The 23,621-nt window shown below is 45.8% G+C and overlaps 1 protein-coding gene across 6 annotated transcripts in view; it reads left to right on the top strand.

Annotated features, from left to right (window-relative positions):
• Positions 1-23,621, top strand: part of LOC135904071 (uncharacterized) — a 592,735-nt gene that overhangs the window by 540,586 nt on the left and 28,528 nt on the right. For 5 of the 6 annotated variants that reach the window (XM_070531888.1, XM_065434658.1, XM_065434656.1 and 2 more), the window contains 4 exons: positions 7,157-7,363; positions 14,653-15,104; positions 20,020-20,286; positions 20,782-20,994. In XM_070531888.1, coding sequence (XP_070387989.1) covers positions 7,157-7,363; positions 14,653-15,104; positions 20,020-20,286; positions 20,782-20,994 — 1,139 coding nt within the window. The remainder of the gene's footprint in view (positions 1-7,156; positions 7,364-14,652; positions 15,105-20,019; positions 20,287-20,781; positions 20,995-23,621) is intronic. The other variant, XM_065434654.2, reaches the window with a different exon arrangement.

The following is a 23,621-nucleotide window of genomic DNA, read 5'->3' as shown; positions in this document are numbered from 1 at the left end:
GAGCAAAGCTTTGGCTTGTCAGCGATCTCCTCAATCGACGCTTGTTTCGGCTTAAGCCGGAGCACGGAAGACGCAGCCATCTTGAACGAAAATTGACTCCCCCCCCCCCCCCCCCACCCTAGCAACCCTTCCCGGGTAAACTGTCGCACGCGTCTCCCGTTGTTCTCCCCAAAAGCCTCCGTTCGATTGGACCTTCTCCGCCCGCTTTATAGGGATCCTCGGCGGCAGCGGGGCGAACGGTTTATCTGGGAATAGAGGCGAGACACGACCACTGCGAACGGACGAGCGATTCGTTCGGCGGCATGCGCACTCTGATTTACTGAAATCCGTGCAGCGCTGGTGAATCTAGAAGCGACGTGAGCCAATGGGGAAGAATTGATGAAGGTCGTTCTTAGATGAGCGATTTGCGAATGACGGCCGTCTGTTCGCCGACTGATCATATATAAACGGTGATAGCATTACCTAACGGCCGTTTACCGTTCGGGACCCGTCCTGACGTGACAGTCGGACGTTTAATATTCGACGGTACCAGTTTCAGCGTCTGCAAGACTCCACTGTTTTAGTGAGGCGGTGTGTATTAGTCGAAATCAGGAGAACGGGGTTGGGAAGAGAACGCCAGTTGAGGAGGAGGATAAGGGGAGTGTTGCCTTTCGGTATGAAGGCGCAGAGCTGAGAGGAGAGAAGGCGGTAGACGCTATAATATGTACGCGATAGAAGTCGCGGTGTCTCAGCGCTGGAGAACGGGAACGTCTGTCCGGTCGGTTGAATAGTGTGTCCCTCCCGGAGGCAGTTTCTGGTATCCCGGACGATGACACGAGGATGTGGAAGAAACGAGAAGCGGGGGAAAACGGGCGGAGAAAGAGGCGACCTCCCTGCGCGGCTTCGAATCCCGAGGGTCTCCGTCCGATCGGATGAGTTCCGCGTCGCAGGGAAGTCCCGTCGAATTTGGTGAGCCGCGCTGTTTTTTTTCGGCGTAAGCTGCGCTGCGATGCCGCCGAAGGCTGTATTCATTCTTTATCCGCGCCGCTCGCACTTACTTCAAAAGCGTGCCGGAAGCGAGTGTGGCAGGCGTGGTCTCTTTACCACGTTGTGTGCAGCAAAATTGTGTAATAAAAAAATTTGAAACGGCAGGGACCGAATGGGCGCGCGGGAGTAAATATAAACGGCGCAATAAGGCAAGGAACCTTTTTCGATCGAGCTGTTCGGCCTTTCTAATTTGCTGTCGGTTCCCGCGCTGAGCGCGCTTCTTTCGTTGTCCCAAGATTTGCTGTGCTTCAGGGAGCCGTTACTTCCGGACACACTAATCACTTCCTAATGCTCCCATTCTTTCCTGCGCTTTTCCTTATCGTGTCCCTCCGGTAATCCCTGCGCGTCCCATCCGGACGCGTATTCTTCCATTGCCTTTTAAGGATTAGTGTCTCGTCTTTGCTGTCCGGCGTCGACTTGCAAGGGCTGAAATTGGAAGGGAACTGCGTGTGTGGCAGAGTTAAGACGACACAGAAGGCCTGAATTTCCTGATCGGGATATTCAAGTAACTCTTCTCCGTTTCATGATTTTAGATCAAAGCATTAAAATATTCCTAGCCTTAGTAACATGGCACAGGGGCTCCGATCGCTCAATCTTTATAAAGAGTATTCTCGCTTCATCTAAGTCAAGGATAAATTCGTCAAAAGCGAAGTAGAAGCCAGGCTTTTGCTCAATTAGACAGCATTTGTTTCACAGCCTTCATGTACTTGTAATTAGTAACCACCATAAATTTTTCTTATGTGCGTTTCATTTGTGAAAAAAACATTCTGCAGAAGCTCTTAAGACTGCTTACGTGTGGGAATGCAAAAGCATTGGAGTCTCTTTGGTGAAATGTTTTCGATTGATGTTTTCTACATACATTCAATATCTTTCTGCTGATTCGGCGTGTCTGTGTGCCTCTATATTGGCCACAGACTGGCTCATTTTATACACTCATGGCGTGGCGTCGAAAGTCCAATGCAGCAGGCACAACACCAATGAAATGTGGAGAGCAGGTGACGTGCGAGAGGCAGTGCGCTCATTTTATACACTCAAGACGTGGCGCCACCTCCTCCCCTTTGGCTGCGATGCTGACGTGTGCAAGGACGCACACACTAGGCACACGTTTAGTCAGCCATAACCGTGGAGCCATAACCGTGAAAAAAAAAGAAAAGAAATTAGCACGGGCAGGGCATGTAATGGGGAGAGAAGATAACCGATGGTCATTAAGGGTTACGGACTGGATTCCAAGAGAAGGGAAGCGTAGCAGGGGGCGGCAGAACGTTAGGTGGGCGGATGAGATTAAGAAGTTTGCAGGGACAACACAGCCACAATTAGCACATGGCATGGTGGTAGTGGTATACATTATTGAAAAGGGGGAAGGGGGAAGGGGAAAGGGGGAGGTGGCTGAGGGATCGGGCTCAAGTAAGGCCCCGGGGCTGCTTGGCCTTCTCCACCCAGTCCACCAGTTCGAGCTGTCGGTCGACGTCCCCGGACCTGAGCCAGGCTGTCCAGTCAGTCTCGCTGCTGACCGGGGCATAGGAAAACGGGTGCGAGGTACATTTCCACATTATATGTGTGAGTGTCCCTGTTTGTGAACAGAGCCTACATAGGTCGCTTTCCTTGCCCCCTGTGATTTTCTTAATGTACTTTGGGTGTGGGTATGTGTTTGTCTGGAGTCGCCTAAACGTAACCGCTTGCGTTTTATCGAGTTGCTTGGTCGGTGGCGGGAGCGCGCGACTCCTCAAGCGATGCCTATGGGCTATTTCGTAATAAGTCTCGCAGGGTTCCTCGTGTGTCTCCTCCTCGTTCTCGCCATGCGTATCCGCGGACGAGGCTCGGCGCGCGAGATCTCGAGCCAAACTGTGAGCCGACGCGTCGCCGGGCACAGCCGCGTGAGCGGGGGTCCAGACGAGAGTTTTCCAGCCGCTTAGGGGGCGCCGCGTGAGAACACGGTACGCCTGTTCGGAAATTCTACCGCGGACGAAGTTTCCGATGGCCTGCTTGCTATTGCTGATGACGGTATTCGCTTCCGCATGCATGGCCATGGCAATTGCGGTTTACTCCGCTTCCACCACTCGGCCAGCCGTGATTGTTGTGCGTTCTATCAATCGTCCGTTGTGATCCGCTACCACCGCGGTCATGAGGTCGCCGCGATGGTGTCGCGCTGCGTCTGTGTAAACCACTCCATCTTGCGAGCTGTAGCGTCGCCAAATGGCTTCGCTACGGGCCTGCCGGTGGCCCTGATGGAACTCGGGGTCCATGTTGCGGGGTAGAGGCGGGGAATAAATATGCCCTCTGACCATTCATGGAATCATGTACTCTGTAACCTCTGGGATGGCTTCGAGACTGAGCTTCCAGAGGACTGTGCGGCCAGCCGGGGTTAGCGATAGACGACGGACTTGGGCTGTGTAGTGAGCGACTAAAGCTCCTCGATCGTGTTGTGCATGCCTAAGGCCTCTAGCCTTGCGGTGGTCGCGTGGTCCGGAAGGCCCAGGGCTGCCTTTGTGGTGCTTCTGATGATTCTGTTTAGTTTAGCAAAGACTGTGGCTGCGAGTTTGACATATGGTGTCAAGTACATAATTCTGCCGCTTATGTATGCCTGCACAAGTCGAAGAAGCTCGCCCTCACCCCATTCAAGCGTTAATTTCGCCCTCACCCCATGAATGTTGCTTGCTGCACTAAGCTTTTTTCCTGTTCTGTCTGTGATGCTCACCACTTGTGCCATTTTTCTCGAGTATTGAGCTGCGTTGACAAATCTTATTGCCACATCTTCCTTGTATGCCTTCTTGAGGGCTTTGGTTCCTTTCTGTCATCTGCCCTTGTGGTGTACCATGTGCATGTTTCGAGGTATATTGACAATCGTAATACACTCTCTGAGTTGGAGAGGTATGCGTTTGTGTTTGTTGCATCGCTCGAGCCCTTCTTTATATCCAAATTGGTGTAGGGTGGCTCTACGAGGTTCTGTTAGTTTGAGTCACTCGATTAGGTTGACTATGCGAGCTTCAACTGACTTCTTCCAGGTGTTGTGAACAACCAGCTGGGGCAGCTTCTCTGTTGAGGATTTTATCGAGATACACAGTGCAAGTTATTCGCTTGGCAGGTGAGAATGTTCAACGCTTCACCATTCTTTAGTCCCAAATACAGAGTGCGGTAGATGATGCAGCTAGTGATTAGGGCTTGTGTTAGTTTTGGAGCATCTTCTTCCTTAAATCCGCGTTGTTTATTCCTCACTCATTTCTCCAGATTTGTGACTTGAGTGATAGGTACTTTGAAGCTTATGTAGGGTTGTCTAGCCCACTCAATTCTTTTGGAGAACTTGCCCCAGTATGCGCAGAGTATCAATCGATGGGATGGTGGTGCTATTGAGATCGACTTCAGGGTCGGGCGTTGAATGCAGTGGTCGACCTTTCGTTATTCTGTGCAGCATAAGCAGTTCTGATACTTCAGGGCCACAGGAGAGGCCGCACACTTTGAGATACGTCTCCATGCAATCGACCTCTTCCTGTAAGGTGTCTACAGGATGTAATATCATCTGCGTAAATAGCATGATTGAGTGCCGCGATATTGCACAGCCTCTCAAGTAGTTTCATAATTGCAATGTTAAAAGTAATGCAGATAACACTGATGCCTGAGGAGTGCCCTTTTGCGTAGACTGCAATTTTCCAAGGCCTACGGTTGCTGTCTGGTTAGAGAGAAAGCCTGTGATGTATTTGTAGACCCTTTGCCTGCAGTTGGTGTATTGCAGGTTCTTTAGCATAGCCTCGCGAAACACATTGCCAAAGGTGTCTTTAAAGTCAAGGTCTAGATTAACACTCTTTTGGGTAGCACTGAGATTGTCAATAATGTGTTCCTTGATTTGTAGAAGGATATTGTGATGGTGTAAGAGATCTGCACTGGTGTTTAATTAAAAGCAACAGCAAGGCTCCTATCAGCAATCTCTTGTCAGACGACAGACTGAATGAGTGACACAGTTGTCGCGTCATTGTCGAGCGGTCGAGGATAACGTATCACTGGAGCTATGGCCTCCAGTTCCCGATGGACGATCTCTGTCATGGTAGGTGCACTTTATGGCTGCCGAAAGGTTGGAATGTTGATGCAGGAGGAAGTGGCTGCAGCGGTTGGCAGGTGACCCAATCGCTGAACGATGTGTTGGCTTTTAGCTTGTTCGAAGCGTCGGCACGCTGCAAGGATGGCATCAACTATCGCACAATCCTTGCGCAAAAGCAAATTGAATGTGTCGTCTGCAATTCCCTTTAGCCCATGGCCGACATTATCCAACTCCGACCTGTCTTTGCTTTTTTGCAAACAGCCAGCACGTCCTGTATAGAGGAAATATACGTCTCTGTGGACGGCATGAGCCCATGTCGCAAGCTCTTCTCTGGCTGATAGCTGATGTCCGGCAGGTTTTCCAAATACGTCATGCATCTTTTGTTTGCAGACTTCCCAGCTAGTCAAGTCTTCGTGTGTGTCATACTACACACGAGCTGTGCCTTGGAGGTAGAAGTTTACATTGGCAAGCATGAGTGTAGTGTCCCGCCTGCTATGGTCGCTGACGCATTCATACCAGGTGAGCCAGGCATCCACGTCCATGCCATTTGTGCCGGTGAAAATCCCTGGGCCATGAGGGTGCGATTGCACTAGATGAGATGAAGCCTGAATGGACGTGAATGAGGCTTCGTCATTTGAAGACATCGTGACGGGACCGACGTGGCATCCACTATGGAGATCCAGCACAGTGTCGTAGCGAGTGTACCCCACACCGCCACCAAATATGACGGCATAGGAGATCTGCACTGGTGTTTAACTAAAAGCAACAGTGAGGGCTCCGAACCACACTATCGGAAAAACAGTTGACCTCGTCTTCTTCCTTTCTCGCGCTGTCGGCGCATACCACACTGTAACAATCTCTTTCATAGACAAGTGCAGTCGGAATCCATACATTGTGTTTGGAACCTTTTGGTTATCTTCCAAGTACAGAGAGAGCCGAATGTGAGCCTTGTCCTCGAAAAGCTTTCCGGCGCTCTACGTCAGCAAGATGGGTCGAAGACTTTGTAGTGTGATGACATTGTTTGGGTTTAAGAATCAAAGGAATTTCGGCATGTTTCCATAGCGCCATTGTTATGCTGCTTTCCCAGCTTTCATTGATGCGACCTAGGATGCTCTCATTAGCACCGTTGGCGAGATGCCGAAGCCTTTCATATACACAACAACCAGCACTGCAATTAGCAACTGCTACTGCAACTATCAACTAACAACTGATTTCATTGTTGCAGCACCATGGGTAGGCAACGCATAGTTAGGACTCCTGCGGACAAGCGTGAATACGAGGAGCAGCAAAGGGAAAAAGAAACAGCAATACGACCAGCGGATGCTGTCAAAATTACCATTGCTCCCATTACTACCATTACTCTAAATTATCATTACTACCATTACTCAAAGCAATAAAGCATGCCCCCTTCAGCAGTTTTAGTGGAAGTTTTCAACAGCTTCGCTGGACATCCACTTTTGCAGGGCCGGCCGGGATGGCGAGTCAATTTTTTTGTTAATTATTCTTTCTCTTCCTAGAGTCGTATTTCGTGAAGCATGTTAAGGGCTGCTTCAAGCTTGGTTCTGGTAAATGGGCACTCGAGGGCCAGGTGCGGTAGTCCACTATAGTCAGAATGATTGGCAGATTGTACTGATGATGGTTGTTGCAGTCTTGGGAATTTTTTCTTTGAAAGCTTTGATACCAGCACCTAAAAGAGGTTCTTCTTGATTGCGGCGACAGCATGTCGATCGGGACATATATGATGCAAAAGCACCCACAGGTCAAGCTTTCGGCATACTTTTAAAGGGCCATAAGCTTCATGATGCACGTCATCTTTAACCGTTATGCTAAGTGTTATGAAGCGCAATCTCTTCTGTCGTTAAAGTGTTGTCAAGTTTTCCTGAAAAGCAGATAAAATCTGTAATAGCACAAGTTAACAACAAAGTAAAATAACAATTTATGCACAAAAAATTTGGCTTTCATTAGCCGTCCTCTAGATGGACTAAAAATTTTGGACTTTGGTGTAGCAGGTTTTTTTAGACAAGCTGTATTTATGCTAAATGCTATGAAGGTTGTTGTTGCACTCATCTCTGAGCTCACCATACTTTTTCTTCTGTGCAGCGGCTCCTACATCCCCGAGCATCAGCTGCGGCTCGTCGTCGTCAAAGAACGCAGCCGAGAACCAGCGGTTCAGCAACAGCGGCAGCAAGTCGAGCCCTCAGCCACCACCGCACCAGTCACAGGCCTCCGGTTCGAGCTCTGCGTCGGTGTCCTCCGCCATTCATAGCGAACCCGGCAGCAAGGCCTCTAAGACAGCGGATGAAGCTGGTGAGAAAATTTCATTGAGCTAACGTGAATGTTCTCGACATCTCACAAGTGGACAATATTGACTTCCGTTTATGAGTTAAGATACCTCAGTGAACGAGAAACTAATCCATGAATAGCTCGAATGTCTAACATCACTTTCCAAAATACACTGCATATAAATGTGACAATTCCTAAGTCGGTACAGTAAAAGACAAGTTAAAAAGCATTGAAAACTTACATGATATGTGTTTTCTCTCCCTCTCTTTGCTAGTTGCCGCAAATAAATAAAAACTACTGCCGTCCTGAGGCTGGTGTCATACTCCTAGTTTTGCAAGGCTGTCGAGGATGAGAGCGAGAATCCCCCTCACCCTATTAGTTTATAGAATGCGACCTGATGTTTGACAATTGTGCGAGAATCCTGATTTAGGAGTTAAAGCGTCATGGATATAATATAAGTTTCCCATTCACTGTTCAGGGTAAACTTTGGTCATGAGCTCAGTGGCCTGAAAACTTTCAGAAAGACAGTCTGTACGTACGTACCATCAGGGGTGGATCCAGGTGCCTACATTGGGATGGGGGGGGGGGGGGGGTGGGGAGTGTATTGCGCAACTGACCAGACATCTGTGTCCAAATGGGCATGATTTGTTCTCAGTTGCATCTTTTAGTGCATTTTTCATCAACGACATCTGGCAGGCAACCATGTGACCAGTTTGAAAACAATTTATTGACACTGGTAGGCATGGTCAAACCTTTTAAAAGCGCTAAAAACTAAAAACTGTAAGGAGACAGAAAAGGGAGGTACAAATCGTGCTTAACCTCTTCACTACCGAAAAAGATGTAGACAAGAAGAGCAGAAATATTTTCAACAGTTCATTTGAAATGGTTTCAGAAGTCAGAAGAAGACGCTCAGAAAAAGGTGTTTGACTCAGTTTTTCACGATCCACTACTAATTAAACTCGATGCCCTTAATATTGATGATAAGGTATTAGGCTGGATTGAATGTTTTGTTTCCAACCGTTGCCAGTATGTCTCAGTTAATGATTATGACTCACCTTTTGTTTCCGTAACCTCTGGAGTTCCTCAAGGTTCTGTGTTAGGTCCTCTCTTGTTTCTAATTTACATTAATGACCTTCCTAACAACCTTGTCTCCCATATAAACTTTTCGCAGATGGCTGCATGCTATATCATTTAATTACTAATCCTTGTGATGAAGCATGTTTACAATCGGACTTGAGTGCAATTTCTTCATGGTGCAGCGACTGGCTCATGACGCTTAATGCCACTAAATACAAACACCTGCATATTTCCAGCTGCCCTCATAACACCCCTCGCTATCTACTTAATAACACTTCATTATCACCTGTGTCATCATACAGATATCTGGGTATTCACATAACATACAATCTGTCCTGGAATATACACGTGAACTACGTATCTAACCAGGCTAACCGCACGCTCGGATTCTTACGGCGCCATTTCATAGCTGCTAATAGCACCGTTAAGCTTCATCTGTATAGGATGTCAATAAGACCTAAACTAGAATATGCATGCTCCATTAGTAATCCTAATCAGATAACCTTAATTAACACTTTAGAGTATATCCAAAGCTGCGCAGCCCATTTTATTGCTTCAAATTACTCCCAAACAGCAAGCATATCTGCAATGAATCAGCCCTTAATCTTCCGGTTCTTTCCTTGCACTGTAAATAATAGCGTTTATGTATTTTCCATAGAACCTATTACACCAACCCTTCTCAAAGATTAGTTTGAGCAGACACGCATTCCTCTTTCCATCTTATATACCTTCATGAACTGACAACTTCAGTATAGGCATACCGCGCTGTCGAACTAGCCTTTGAATTAATTCATTTATTCTTCGAACTGGGAATGACTAGAACCATCTCTTTGCCTTCGCCGATGTCATCAAATTTAAGGAAACCTCCGCCGATTTTGTGTGCCCCTTCTCTATGTAATGCCTATGGCCCTGAGAGTATTGAAAATAAAATACAGTAAATAAATAAATATTTGCAGAGAAAAAGAGATCATGAAAAAATTTTCATTTCCAAATGGTACAAAAGATTGTCCGCAAACATGGACATTATTTGGGAGTATGGTAAAAATAAACGAAACAATTTTACCCTTGCAAGCACAAGAAAACATTGCATTTCATACACCAAACTCTCGACATTGCTTTGCAATCTTTGTTCCTGCATCGCATTGCAATTTCAATTTTACAGAATTCTGGGAAGTTGCCAAAACAATTTTCTCATGTCACCATCAGGCAGCTAGGCCAGTCTGGTCTCTGGAGCTGCTGATCTACTTTCGCACCTTTATTCACTGGTATGATTTCGATTTGCGTTAGATCTGGTTAATGTCTTGGCTGCATCCTGCTTGAAAGGCAGGACAGACCGCACCTCTTTTTGTTCTGGTGCAGTGCTGTTGCATCACGATGGTATTCAACCCACGCAATGCAGACAGCGAGAAAATGTCTGAGCATCCTAACGGCCTATTTCCTAGATTTGACCTTCGTCTTAGCATATGAAATACAGTAAAAGCTCGTTAATTTGAACCGCAAGGGGAAGCCGCTTCAGTTCGAATTAACGAAAGTTCGAACTAACGAAAGTGAAGGAGGGCAACAGTACACTGCGATTTGGAAGCAGTAGGGCATGTCAGAAATTTGGCGTGTCAGAAAGTGATGGCGTGTGCCGCGGGCACACGCCATCTTCAAGTCGAAGCTCTGGGTCCGACTGTGTCACACCACCGATGTCCACCGACACGAACATAAGCCGAGGCTTAACACCATCACAATGAATCGCGACGGCCGATACCTCCTAAACTGAAAATAGAGGTGCACAACCGATGAATACTGCCGAGACAAAGACGCTGAACATGTGTAGGTGGCGAAGGCCTTGATTCGTTGGTTCTTGATTGCAAGCGCAGCTGCGACGTACTTGATTCGCTGTGTTTTGGAGCTTGCCGTGCCATCTCCGCACAACATTAGCAGCTGTACAAGATTTGCAAAGCCTCCGAGATTCGCAACGGGCAAGAAGTCTCGGAGGTTACGTAGAACGGAGAGGCGGCAGCCGCCACTGCCTTCTGGCTGACCCCGCGTCGGTTAGATTTTTTTCCGATTTTGCCTTCTCTCGCCGTTCTCTCCGTTTCGGAGGCAATACAGCCTTTTGTGTAGGCAGTAGGCGCGCTTCTCTGGCCGTGTGCCAGGCGAGCGTAGTTCGAATTATCCGTGAGGGAACCTTCTCGCGTTCGAATTAACGGACTTTTTTATACATAGACTTCTGTGGAGCTTGGCCGGACCAAACCGTACAGTTCGAATTATCCCTAAATTCGAATTATTGAAGTTCGAATTAACGAGCTTTCACTGTATACCTGTCAATGAGGGCCACTCCCCTCATCAATTGGTCATAATTCCGATACATTTCCCAGGCGTGGTTTTTTTTTTTTCATTTCATCCTTCGACTAGTACTTGCACGAAGACCTAGGGTATATTCCGACAGCAGTGGAAAATGTATGTATGCCTGTGCTATCTTTCCGTTTGAGCAGACCTGCATTTCTGTTCTCACACACAAGGGAGGTCGATTTGTCATGGCTAACATTGCTGTCACTAGGAATATTTGCAGCAGCGCCTTCAGTGCGGTTTGGATTTACTCTTCCAGGCATGAACTTTTTCGCTTGAAGCAAGCGATCAGAAACCTTCAATGCGGTAAAATATTGATTCGTCAAAATATGTGACTGCTGCGCAGTTTTCTCCACAAGGTGTATTAACACTGCTCCACCTAAGCCACTGGCTTTCATGTCATGAGAGAGGACTGTACCGTTTCTAGTGTATATAAAAAAATCGAGCACTAACCCATTCAGGGAGGTTGAAACAAAATATGTGCAATAACATGCTGCCAAACACGGAAAAAGACACACCAAATCACCACATCCACAACTTTTATCCACAAACGGGGCACCGAGTGCTCTACGTTCACAACTTCTGTCCACAAACGTGGGCGTGCTTTCAACAGGTCTCATAAATGCGAATTTTGGCTTTCAATGGCGTTGAAACATTGTTAAGTGATTCACGAAGGCCAGTGCTTTAAATTTTCCCCGCTGTATTCCATATACAAGAAATATCAATTGCAAAAGTTTGAAAAACTTATGCCTTGGTCGCAACGTGCTACGTGAGTTGGTTGCAGTCAATTTATTTTACATTAGCCTTTGAAGGTGACTTGTGCTGTCCTCTTTTAGAGCATCAGTAAAGCACGCTCTATGCGATGAAAGGTGCGAGTTTGAATCACACTGAGCAGATCTATCGCTACTGAAAGGTGACTCGTACCAGTGCAGACTCCTAGCATAGCAGTGCGGAGTAAGGGATGAGTAAAGGAGGGAGAAGGGAAGGCTCCCTCCTTGCTGCTGCACTGATGGCCCCGCTTATTTAATCGAACTTCTACTCTCTGAAAGGGCAAAATTGTAGGTAGAGAGGAAGTGATTAGCTCGCTTCCACAAAGGCGGTGGTTGTGTTAGCCAGTTTCGCACCTAACAAACAGGTAAAAGTGAGGGGTGCTTTACTTGTCTTTGACAGCGATTGTCGCCGCAGCGGCCTAAAAAATTTTGCGCGCCGAAAAATCACTGTGACAGAGGTGGAGGGCGGGGGAATCCCCCCCCCCCCCTCCCGGACCTTCCACTGCGTACCATTTACTAAGATAGCAGAGCCGCCCTTTCAATGTATGTAGGTATCAAAGGTTTGATATGACCCCAATTTCCCAGCTGTAGGACTCGCCTTGTGTAAAAGCTTGACTCGGATGCCTTGCCGCTGGTAAACGTGCAGGCCTTGTCTTGAGTTTCGAAGCCAGTACTCGTGTGAACTGACTTCTTGTTGGCATGCGTACTGAAGTCGAAGTAACACTTGCGTTGCCCCAAATCCCCAGAATTCAAGAAGTGTTATTCAGTTTCCTGAGCTTTTTTGTGCCAAAAAATAAGTTTGGCCTTGCCTTTTCTCTAGTATTAATACTGTACCAGTCTAAACTAAATTAGCATTGCTGTTTAGTGTCCTTTCAAATGTACCGAGGTCCGCTTGCACAGTGAAAAACTGCACCTTTGTCCTATGCTATTACCTTGAGCTTCGCTTTTGAAGCTATGCCTCAGCTTTTGATAAGCACCTAATGTCACGGAGCCACGATGAGACGTGGATTGCACTGGACATCACACGTATGGACGCCTTCTGAAGCACCGTTCATAGGATTTACTGTTATGCTGACGCCTTGAAACGTCATTATATTGAGCAGTTTACGACACACATAACGAAGTAACTATAATTAGCCTTCAAGTTCATATAGAAGCCCATGCATTTAAAATCTCCTTGTAATTAAGCAAAAGTTTTGTGTAAATGGACATAGCAAACACTTTCAATTATTTCGGACGGAATTTTCATTGAAGATGTCACGCCAGCTAGCCCCAAACTTAACCACGCGTGACGTTTTTTGTACTCGCTTAATGCGGCAGTACAACTTACAAGGTTTCTGTGAGTTGTCGGCTATCTGGCAATGCATCGAACCGGCCGCACTGCCGAGTCAGCAGCCGCTCAACTTCTGCACTAGTCTCCCGCAGTTGAAGAGGAGGATGGCTCAATCTACGGGCGGGTGTAGCTTTGCAAAGGCATGCCGCCAATTTCTCCGCCCAAGCATCTCCTTTTACCCTGTGGGGATAAACATTCATGTGAACACGCAGTTCATCAAAGCATACAGTTCACTCTGTACATCATGGGGCTGTCAACTGCGCGTTACCCGATTGGTAAAGTTTATCATTACTTGCTAAACTTGAGCACCTGTTTGATAAGACGCTACCCTCACGCATGCTATGCACACAATACACTGCACTTTGGTTGAGTGCACTCCGCTGTCACCATGCTGTCACTCCCGATTATGGAATCAAACAAGCAGCTGAGCGCATGGTTTGCAGTACATGTGGCGCCGTCTAACCCCTCCGTGGCTGCGATAAATTGAGAGATTCGTGACTTTGCGGCTTATTGGCGTTTGGTGAGCGCGCTGGCGAAGCACTACTGCTTCCAAGCCTCTGATTTTGCACAACGGTTGTTCGCTGCAAAGAAATCACTTTTATTGTTGTTGCTGTTGTTTAGAAGCTTCCACTCGCGTCTAACAATAGGCGTTTTAAGTAATCAGGGGCTTGCAGCGCTTCACCGGCACACTCATGAAACAGCGATAAGCCGAGCGATCATCGAGAACATAAAAAGCAGGGGCCGTACTTTCTAACATCACATTTCTTCTTGCATTGTTTTGTTCTTCATCATTGACTCGGACACTACTCGCACTCCGCAGCACCATCGTTTTCGATAGGATTGGCCACTCGATGGGTGATGTGATAAGAATGAAAAATTTACAATGTACTGGTTCAGGGGTACATGCTATTGTGGACATTGTTTAATTTCGCCATCTTGTCAGCTCTGTTTGGCTCACAAGGCTGCTAAAGCCTCTCCGATAGGCCAAAAATGCCAAGATAATGGAATTCAACAGCATATATGGCGGAATTTTGCAGGGTCCATAATCGGGATAAGAGCGGGAACCACCTCGCATGCCCTTTGACTTCGCACCTGCGCAGTTCATTGCGGCTTCAATCAATTGACGCAGCACATATACTGCAGTCCAGAACAATAAATTAATTTTACGCCGGAAAATTATCTTGACACATTGCGCTCTCTTTCTTTTTTTCTTTTACGGTTGTTTGGCGGTGCACGGCAACAGGTTACATCGCTTTCGGCTAGCCTACCTGGTCGTAACTTCCCCTCTGCTACCAGGAAATGTTGGCTGTAAGGACAGATGACGGTTATAACGAAGCAACAGTTTTAGCGAATTTTGTCTCATTCAAATTTGTTATGTAGAAAGGTCTTACTCTGGATGTGATAAAGTAGAGATAATAGTGCAATTTCCTGCTACATCAGTGCCCATCCAACATGTCAACCTCTGGTTTTTGGACTTCAAGGGCACATGCAAAATTAGAAGTATGCAACTATGAGTTGGGCATGAAGGAATCTGTTTATCTTGGAACACGAGGGGTAAAAAAATGGGAACATAAGTCCTCGCTTTTATGTTCCCCTTTTTTCTTGCCTTTTGTTCCAGGATAGTTAAAATTGGCCGAGTTTTTTTCAAATGAAGGAAGTAGCGTGCTTCGGCCCTGTTGCTACTTGATGTAATTAGATGATGTGTCCGATTAACTGGTCTAAGCTTAACGAAAGTCAACAGTGCTATCACAATACGTGCACACTGAGCTATCAATGCTCGTGGACATCGGTTTCAGCAGCATCAGCAGCGGCGTCGGCAGCAGAGGCATGCGGCGACGACGCGGGCGATGTGCAGTACTGCGACCCTTGGGACACGGGCCCAGCCGCCGTGGCTCTGCGGCTGCTGAGAGCCGAAGAGCAGCGCAACAAGAGCCCCACTCCGGCACACACCAGCCCTGCCGCAGGGGGGGTGCTGTCTGCCGACGAGATGGCCCGCCAGCGGCACATCTACGAGACGGCGTTCGACTCGCGCGTCAAGCAGCGAGACCCGGACCAGGACTTGGACCGACTGGCCCAGAGCCCCGTACTCCTCGCTGGGCTGCAGCAGCAGCCCCGTGCAGGCCCCCTCTACCCGGTGCCGTCATCGTCCTCGTCTTCAGGAGTGTCAGTTACACCAGGTCGTAAGGGAGGCATCACAAGGCAGCCTTCACTGCAGGATGCCTGTTGCCCAAAGCCACCACCGCACCAGGTATGCGCCACAGCCCATGAATAATGCTTCCTTCACTATGCTTCCTTCACTATTCACTTCCACGAGGCACTGCAAACTGTTACAACGTAATTTAGTCATGCGCGACTACTCCTCTTAGGTGACTTTAACTTTCCTGATATAACATGGTCCGAACCAGCCATAACGCTGTCTAAGAATAACGTTGAACGTAATTTTTTTAACACATGCCTCCCCTTTCGTCCTATTGCTAATGTCGCTGACTCTCATGCTTTCCAGTCCAACCTTAACATCATTGAAACTTGGTGTAATAATTGGCTAATGTCTCTCAACCTAAAAAAAATGGCACTACTTTCTTTCCACTGTCGCCAGTCATTTATTTCAGCTAATTACGTTATCACCGGTTCTGAAATATATGGTATGATTTCTTATAAGTGCTTAGGTATTAACTTGTCCAGTAACCTCGGTTGGTCCTCACACATTTGCAGCATTAGCAATGATGCCAATCATGTACTATGCTACCTGCGTCGTAATCTACGTCTTGTTCCCCCTTCAGTAAAAGTACTTGCATATTTAACACTTGTTCGACCCAAACTGGAATACACATGCTCAGTGTGGGACCCATGCTAATCTAACCTGGCAACAGCATGGGAATCCATACAGAATCGTGCATAAAGGTTAATTCACTCTGACTACTATTACCACACTAGCGTCACTAAACTTAAGTCATCTCGAACTTTCCAAACCTCAAGCACCACTGCAAATTAGCAAGACTGTGTCTCTTTTGCAAGTTTTATCACTCGCTGCTTCACCAGAGCAAACATTACACCTGCTCATTGCACTTCATCCCGTCATAGCCATTCAAAGGCTATTTATCCCCCTCCCACTCGCATCACCGCTCACCTAAACTCTTTCTTTGTTTAGTTTAGCGAAAGACTGAAGTCGCCACTCCAGTCATTCATCATTCAAGGCATTCATTGAAAATATGGCCTAGATATGCCCACCCCTCATGTAAAACCCTAAAATGGGGTATTTGAGGAATGAATGAATGAATGAATGAATGAATGAATGAATGAATGAATGAATGAATGAATGAATGAATGAATGAATGAATGAATGAATGAATGAATGAAAGTATTGTGGGTGTCGCCATTATGGTAAAGTGTTGTCAAACTCTTTTGGTCAAATTCAGCCGCCATGCTGGGCTGTCCAGCCATCTGCAGCAGCGCGTTGGCTTCTTTTGCACATTTTTTTTTCATTTTACGTGTGTTTGTATGGCATGGTGATTACCTTGTCGAAAAATGTTAAGCTGCATACCACTACCTCAGGCAAGATCTATTTTGCTCATTTTGCCAATACTTTTGCTTAACCAGGCATCTTCTCTGCAGTACAGGTTTTTGCAAAACAAGTGTGCTGCGATTGCGTAGCAATAAACAACTCCATACCTGCGAACCTGTGAACATTAAAATTAATAAAATCACAATAATTAACAAATGTGACAAGGAGTAGTAGGGGGATATCATGTGCTTTGTTTAAAGCTTGCTCAAAGCACGTACCTGTTCAGAGGTACATACATAATTTATGAATTATGATTAACCTTTAGGCACAGCACACAAGCAGCAACAAACTTGGTGCATCAAATACTGCGAGCAACACACTGTTTTATACTGCTGTGATTTTCTTTAGCGACCTCGGTGTTGCCGAGTTTGCCTGCTTCAAGAACTTGTCTGTATAAATTGGCTCTATAAAAATGCCTCTGTTGCCTCCTTCCACCACTAGATGACTATGAACAGGAGGCTGAGAGACAGAGGAGCGAAACTTTTTCTTGAACTGAAATTGTAAAATTAGACACAACTTTCTAGAAATTCTAAAACAAGCCTAATTTCGTAGACTCCATAAAGAATTCAGAATTGGCTGGTATGCAACTCAAAAACTGGAATGATATATGTGATGTGCAAAGTGAGATTTGTGAACTCTTCTGAGATACGAAAACACCTTTACTTTCTGTGGGTGAGCCTATATTTCGATATACTTTCTCCAAGCATGTAGTTTTCTATGTGCCAGAAATCAGTGCTGCTTGCAGATTAGCATGATGCTGCAATGGGGTTTATGTGGTTGTTAAATACTGATCACTTTTTTTGCAAGGACTTATTAGGCACTAGCATATATTTGCTTTTAATGCTTTTTCTGAAAAGTTCGTAGTATCAGACCAAAAAGTTTTAATGGAAGCTGGAGAGATTTGCATTGCTTACGTATGGTGACTCCATGGTTGCAACAAACCTCCTTCCACATCCACCACTCTCCTGAATTAACCCCCAAAAAATATAAAAAAAGTCTGCTAAGGTTTTACGTCCTGCTGTTCATGCAGGCAACACAGCTGTGAAAGCAATTCTGGAATGTGCGAAGTGGCTGTATGTGTAGATCATGATGTGCAGGTCATTCCTAAGCATTGCACACTGCATGTTCTTAACCAGTCCTCTTTTTCATCACACAGAAGGATATGTACATAACACATTTGTTTGTCTCTTTTCATGCAAGCCGCAACAGAATGGTTGTCGCTAACTAGCCCATATGTATACATTTACAAAAATAATCTAGTGCTGACACATTGTTCCTTCTTGATCAGCGTGATCTAAGCTATGTGCTGTTTTCGGGCATCTGTCCCCAGGCATATCCATAACTGCAGCTCCAATACAAAGGTTAACGGTTCGCAGACAGTCTGTGCGAAATTGAAAAAAAAAAATGTGTGTAATGCTCCTGGTGACCAAGCCCAGAACATGCCATAGAGATTTCTAAAGTGGCCTTAAGAGACCATGTTATAATGAGTATGCATGCTTATACAGTTAAACCTCGGTATAACGAACTTCAATATAACGAAGTTCTCGATATGATCAAGTATTTAACTTTTCATTACCTCTTGTCCATAGACCACTATGTGTTTAGAACCTAAAGATTAGAAATGTGTATTTGTGTGCGATTTCACTATAACAAAATTTCGCTTCCACCGCAAAGGAATGTCGAGACAATAAGTGGAAACTCCCGCAGACGCAGATGGTCAAATGATTGAATTACAAGCGACTGCTTGCAAACGCACCTCTCAAATCGCGCGCAGCGCGACAAGAGCGACCGCTGAAGTGGAGCCGCATCACGTTCCGTATAAAGTCCAAGTGCGGTAATATCCTATCGCGGCCCCCGAACTTTGTGCTTCAGGTGCGAGTGAAAGTGCGCGTGGGTGAGTCAAGAAAGATGGTGGCTTCACAAGTGCCGCCGAAGCAAAGGGAAAGAGAGGGAGGGCCAGGAGCTCGCTCGCGGTAACGCGATCAAGCGCGCGCGAGATGAGGAGGTGCGTGGGAGGGGGTGTTGGTATAAGTTGGCGCTTCTGGGCATGGCTGTGAGCGCGGCTGAGCGCATACACAGCCGCGCACCCTGCTTTAGAGGTAATTTGCCGCGTGTGCAAAGAGCGGGCGTGCCGAGACAGCGTGGCACAATGTAAGCTGTCTTACCGCGCGTTTAGTATTATATGCGTAATCTCGAGTTTTGATGACCCGTTGGTGCGAGAGGCAGACAAAGCATTCGCTCCCCGCTGCCGGCACTTTTCCTGATAGCGTCGTCCCAGTGCGGGCGACACTGTCTGTCGCGGGGGTGGGATGCACGCGAAAGCGTGGCTGGCTTCGCTTAATTTGTACCGCTGATGTGAAGATAATGTCAAGGTGGCATGAAACCGTATAATTCGTCACCGACTCCCAAATCCATCAAAGTAAATTTTTTTCTCATTCAAATTTCCCTTTTTTCATTGCCCGATTATTCGGAAAATTATGCGGCCCCTTGTAAGAAAAATTGATCAGTGACTGTACTTATTTTCAAAAAAGGTCGAATTTCAATACAACGAAATTTCAATATAATGAAGCAATGTGCCGATGTTACCTACTTCGTTATATCGAGGCTTAACTGTAATGGTAAAGAACTTGCTCCTTCTTGATCAGTGATCTAAGCTTATGTGCTATCTTCTAGCACCTGTCACCAGGCCTGTTCATATCTGCAGCTCAAATACAAAGCCCAACCATTCGCCGACACTCTTTGCGAAATCAAAAAATGTGTATAAAGCTCATGGCGACCAAGCTCATAACGTGCCACCGAGATTACGAAAATGGCTTTGAGAGACCATCTTATAATGAGTATGCATGTTTATCATGGTGCGTAACAATGATATGGCATGATCAGGTCATATCGTCGATCAGGCCGAGCCTTCACTTTCAACCTTACTACTAATTGAAGCAACACTGTCGCAGTAATCATCAACTTTTGCTCGGCGTCAGGACGAATGGCAGTGAAGCCTATTGCATTTGAAGACATGTGACAATCTTCACGAACATTTGTAAAATGCGGCTCTCCAAATCTCCACTAAAAATGAGAAAAAAATTTATTTTCGAGAGCTTGACTAGGGCATCACCACATGTGAAGAGCATGCTGCTCTCTTGCCAAACAGTTCACTGAGTGGGGAATGAGGCGGCAGACTGCTATTCCCTAATTCTCCTTCTCACCTGTGAAAACGTCTATATTGTGTTCATCCAGAATTTCTTCTGCTGAAAGAAGCCCCTTGAGTCTGGCTTATGTTCTGAGACACATTACCATTTGGAACCAGCTGAGAACAACAAAACCATCAGCTATAATTCTGGTGTAAGCCAGTTTTGTTATCACTTCTGTGCTTTGATAATTTTTTACTGGGTTTGCCCTCCCCTCCCTCTCTAGATCAGCTAATCAAACTCCTTCCCCAGAAAATTGTATTTGCAGAGTGCATATATACATGAGGTTTCTGTAGAGAAGTTGGGAAAGACGAAACTTAATGCTAAGGTTCATATGTATATACAACCATTCTCACTTACTTAACGCAAACAGATATATGGGTGTACTGGCAGAACATGAGTATATCTTACTGCAGGGGAGCAGTAGCGGCACTGCAGCATCTTCTAACGTTCAGCAGCAACCAGCACCAACACCTCGTGGTTCGAGCAACAGTGGCGGTGGCAACCCTTCAGTTCCGATTCCTGCCACCAGAGGGCAGGGTTTGGCGAGCAAGCAAGCGTCGGCGGCCGACAAGGCCATTTACCAGAACCATCCGTTACCACAGTCCCCTATTTCTGAGAACCCCCCTGCTGCACCTCTCGGCGCTGTCGCCGTTAAGCGCAGCATCCACGCAGGTGTCAAGGTGAGGAGTCATCATTTGCTGATGGTTTCAGATTCCGTGCTATCCTTCAATCTGCAATTCTACCTAGCGTTGTATTCATCAAATTATTTGTCAAGATATCTCTGCACATTGCTGCAGTGTTATGAAATGTACGCTTGTTTTCTATAGCAATGTGTTGGTGCTTTTATGCATACCACGAAGAAACTCTATGCAGCTGCTCTTGTTCTCTGCCTCGCTAAAATAGGAGCAAAATTGAATTATTGATTGTGCTTGTTAAGTAGTAGTAAAACAGTTACTCATTGTCAAGCCAGGATAACAGCTTAAACATTGTAAAAGCTAGGGTTTTTGTTTGGAACGAGAAATAGAGGATAGCTCCAGCCTGTGTGCCCACTTTGTTACTTGAACTGTGCCCATTAAAATACACAATTTAATCTTGCCTACAGATTTCGTTTATGAACTGTTACAACATTCAGTCATTTCAAGGACTCAAAGGCCTTGACCTTGACTTTTGTTTAGGTGCTCCCTTCAGAGCCAGTGCGGCGCCCAAGGCATGGTGGCCACCGCAAAGAAGGGGAGCCTATGGCCCTGGCGCCAGTGCTGCTCAATGGGTTCCGCTCCACATCCTCAGACAATGTGTCATCATCCTCCTCCTCAGACAACAGTCCCCGCAGGCCTGATGAGAAACGAGGCCGGCATGGTCCGTTACAGCCAGTTGCTGCTAATTCCAGCGTAAGCTTTGCAAATTCCTACCTGCCAGTGTATTTTACGGCAGCATCAACTAAGAGCTGAAAGCAGAGTCCACTCTGTCCATCTATTCCATTGCACTGCAGTGCGTAGCGTTATTCTGTGATATAGGCATCGCATATCTTGTAGAGGATATGAATACCACATGCAGCACTTAATTGCTGGAGTATTTAAGTTGTCATGATGTCGTCGTAACTATTTATATCACCATCACCACGCTGCTATTAATATTATTGTTGTCATCCCTCCGTTGTACCACTATCATTACCATGTAATTATTCTTGCCTTTGACATCCTACTCATACTGTCATCATCAATATGCCACCTTCATCGCACCACCATTGTCATTAAGCCAGCTTTGTCATTATTTTACCATTGTCATTATAATGATGCAATTGTTTTTATCTTGTCATCATTGCATACAGATTAGGAGTTTGCACAAGACTGCTAGAGATTTGCTCGAAATTGGGCCTGTGGAGTGAGGGGGGAGTTTTTGTTGTCACAGTGATTTCAGAGATTGCAGGAATCAGTGAAGTCAGGTGTTCTTATTTGGGAAAAATAGATTCCCTAGATCGAGCACATTTAGGATCCTGTTTTATACAAAGAGTAAACTAAAATTGTCTGCTGTATAATATTTGCATACTTTTTAAGTACATTCATTAGGCAGCACTATTCACCTAATGTTCAAGCCATCTGCTTCATCATATTCCATCAAAGCATCAGAGGTATTGAATAGTTCATGCTTTTGCACTTATGCTAACAGCTGCATGATGAATGGAGTATTGTATGCTCAACACATTGCTAAAAAAAAAAACAATCCAGTGGCACTGCATCTGTTCTCTTATAAGATGGTTGGGATGGACAGATACTTAATGCAAAACATCTGAAGTGAAACTTTATAATCATATATATATATATATATATATGTATGGTCCTTCATTTTCGTGTTTTAACCCTTTTCGTATGGAAGAGTAGCTTAGCTCGTCAAGGGCTTACTTGCAGAAAGTGCGGAGGACGAGCCAAGCTCGTCCAAAGATGCTTGGCCTCATAATAGAGTCCTGGAGATATCCCTGGCTTGCCTATTGCACTGCATTTGTAGAAAACAATGCCAGATTGCACAATACGTCCAGCAAAGATAGTTTTTTTTTAGTGGATGATTGTTGTTGTGCTGGCTACACTTCACTTCAAAATGGCAGCCCCCAGGGAAGCAATAGTAACGCAGTGCATAGGGTTAATACAAAAAGAAAATGTGAGCTTTCCGAAACATCAGCATTCTCAAGTGGAAGCAATTTCGAACTGGTTTCGAAGGACTCTGGTGAGTCATGGGCTCCTATCTCACCTCTGACGACAGGGACGACGACAGCAAAGACAACAGTGTGGACAACATTAGCTGTGCATGTGTATGGACAGAACTTGATACCACAAAGAGTAATATTTCTCCTGCATTGCAGGTTTCCTTTCACTGAGCCTCCTCAACTCAGCCTTCAACTAGATCCTGGAGCTGATGTAGTGGAGTACTTCCTTCAATTCTTTAACAAAAAGCTCACTGAGATAAAAGATGGTTGTGTGCAGTGAAGTCCATCTCCTGTTACACTGTACTATTTTTTTTTTAAAGCAAAGCTTTGTTTGCCCATCATGCCATGGTTTTGCCTAGGTTGATCAGTCAGTTGGTCGCTAGTTAGGTTTTCGTCGTGTAAATTCAACCTCACTTCAAAAAAAAAAGTGCATTCGGTGGTGGTTGGGATTCAAACCTTGGCCTGGCAGCGCAGCAGCCTGATGTTCTAAGCCACAAATGCATGTATACTACTCTGGTGCCAACATTGACTAGCTCTTTCAGATGATCGCTGCATGTTGATGATGAGAATTATTTCCATACTATGGCACAAAAGGGTATCGACCAAGGAGCTTGTCTGCATGTTGATTACGACGATGGTTTCCGTACTGTGGTGCATACACACAACGAGAGACTGGTCAAGAATTGGGCAATACACATTGTGATAATGCCAATTACCCCTTTTAGGCAATTATAGCTTGTTAATGATTATTGTTTCCATGCTATGCTATGGTGTAGACCCACAACGAAAGATCGGCCAAGAAACATGTCCATGTTTTGATGCCCACGTGGGCACAGTACCCATGACAGGGAATCAGGCACGAAGTATATCGGCATGTTGATAAAGATCGTGATGATTTCCATACAATGGCATATACAATCAACAGGCGATTGGTCAAGTAGCAATTGGTACATTTAAAATAAGTAAGATGAAATGTGTAAAATAAGCCAATATAAGATTTGTCACATTGTGTAGCATGGGTAGCATTGTGTAACACTTACAGCATGGCATATTCCAGCTTCATGCTATGTTTTAGCTGTGTCACTTTTAGTGGTGTCAGTTCCGCGAAGTTATTGTATTAGTATGCGACCAGCCCATGCTCCCTCCCTCACCCCTCTCCATCCCCAGTAAAGTGCATAAATAGCAGACAGTCAATCTCATACACTCTTGGCGCGTGCATGCCTCACCAAGCCCCAACCCACAAAACAGTCTGGGTTCCAGCTTTAGTATCCCTGTTGGCGCTTTGGTGCCCTGGAGGCACTGCCAGTAATACAAAAA

The sequence above is a fragment of the Dermacentor albipictus genome, chromosome 1, assembly GCF_038994185.2.
Source record: "Dermacentor albipictus isolate Rhodes 1998 colony chromosome 1, USDA_Dalb.pri_finalv2, whole genome shotgun sequence".
Lineage (NCBI taxonomy): Eukaryota > Metazoa > Arthropoda > Arachnida > Ixodida > Ixodidae > Dermacentor > Dermacentor albipictus.
Note: the sequence above shows the minus strand (reverse complement) of the source record. Positions and strands in the feature narration are given on the sequence as shown.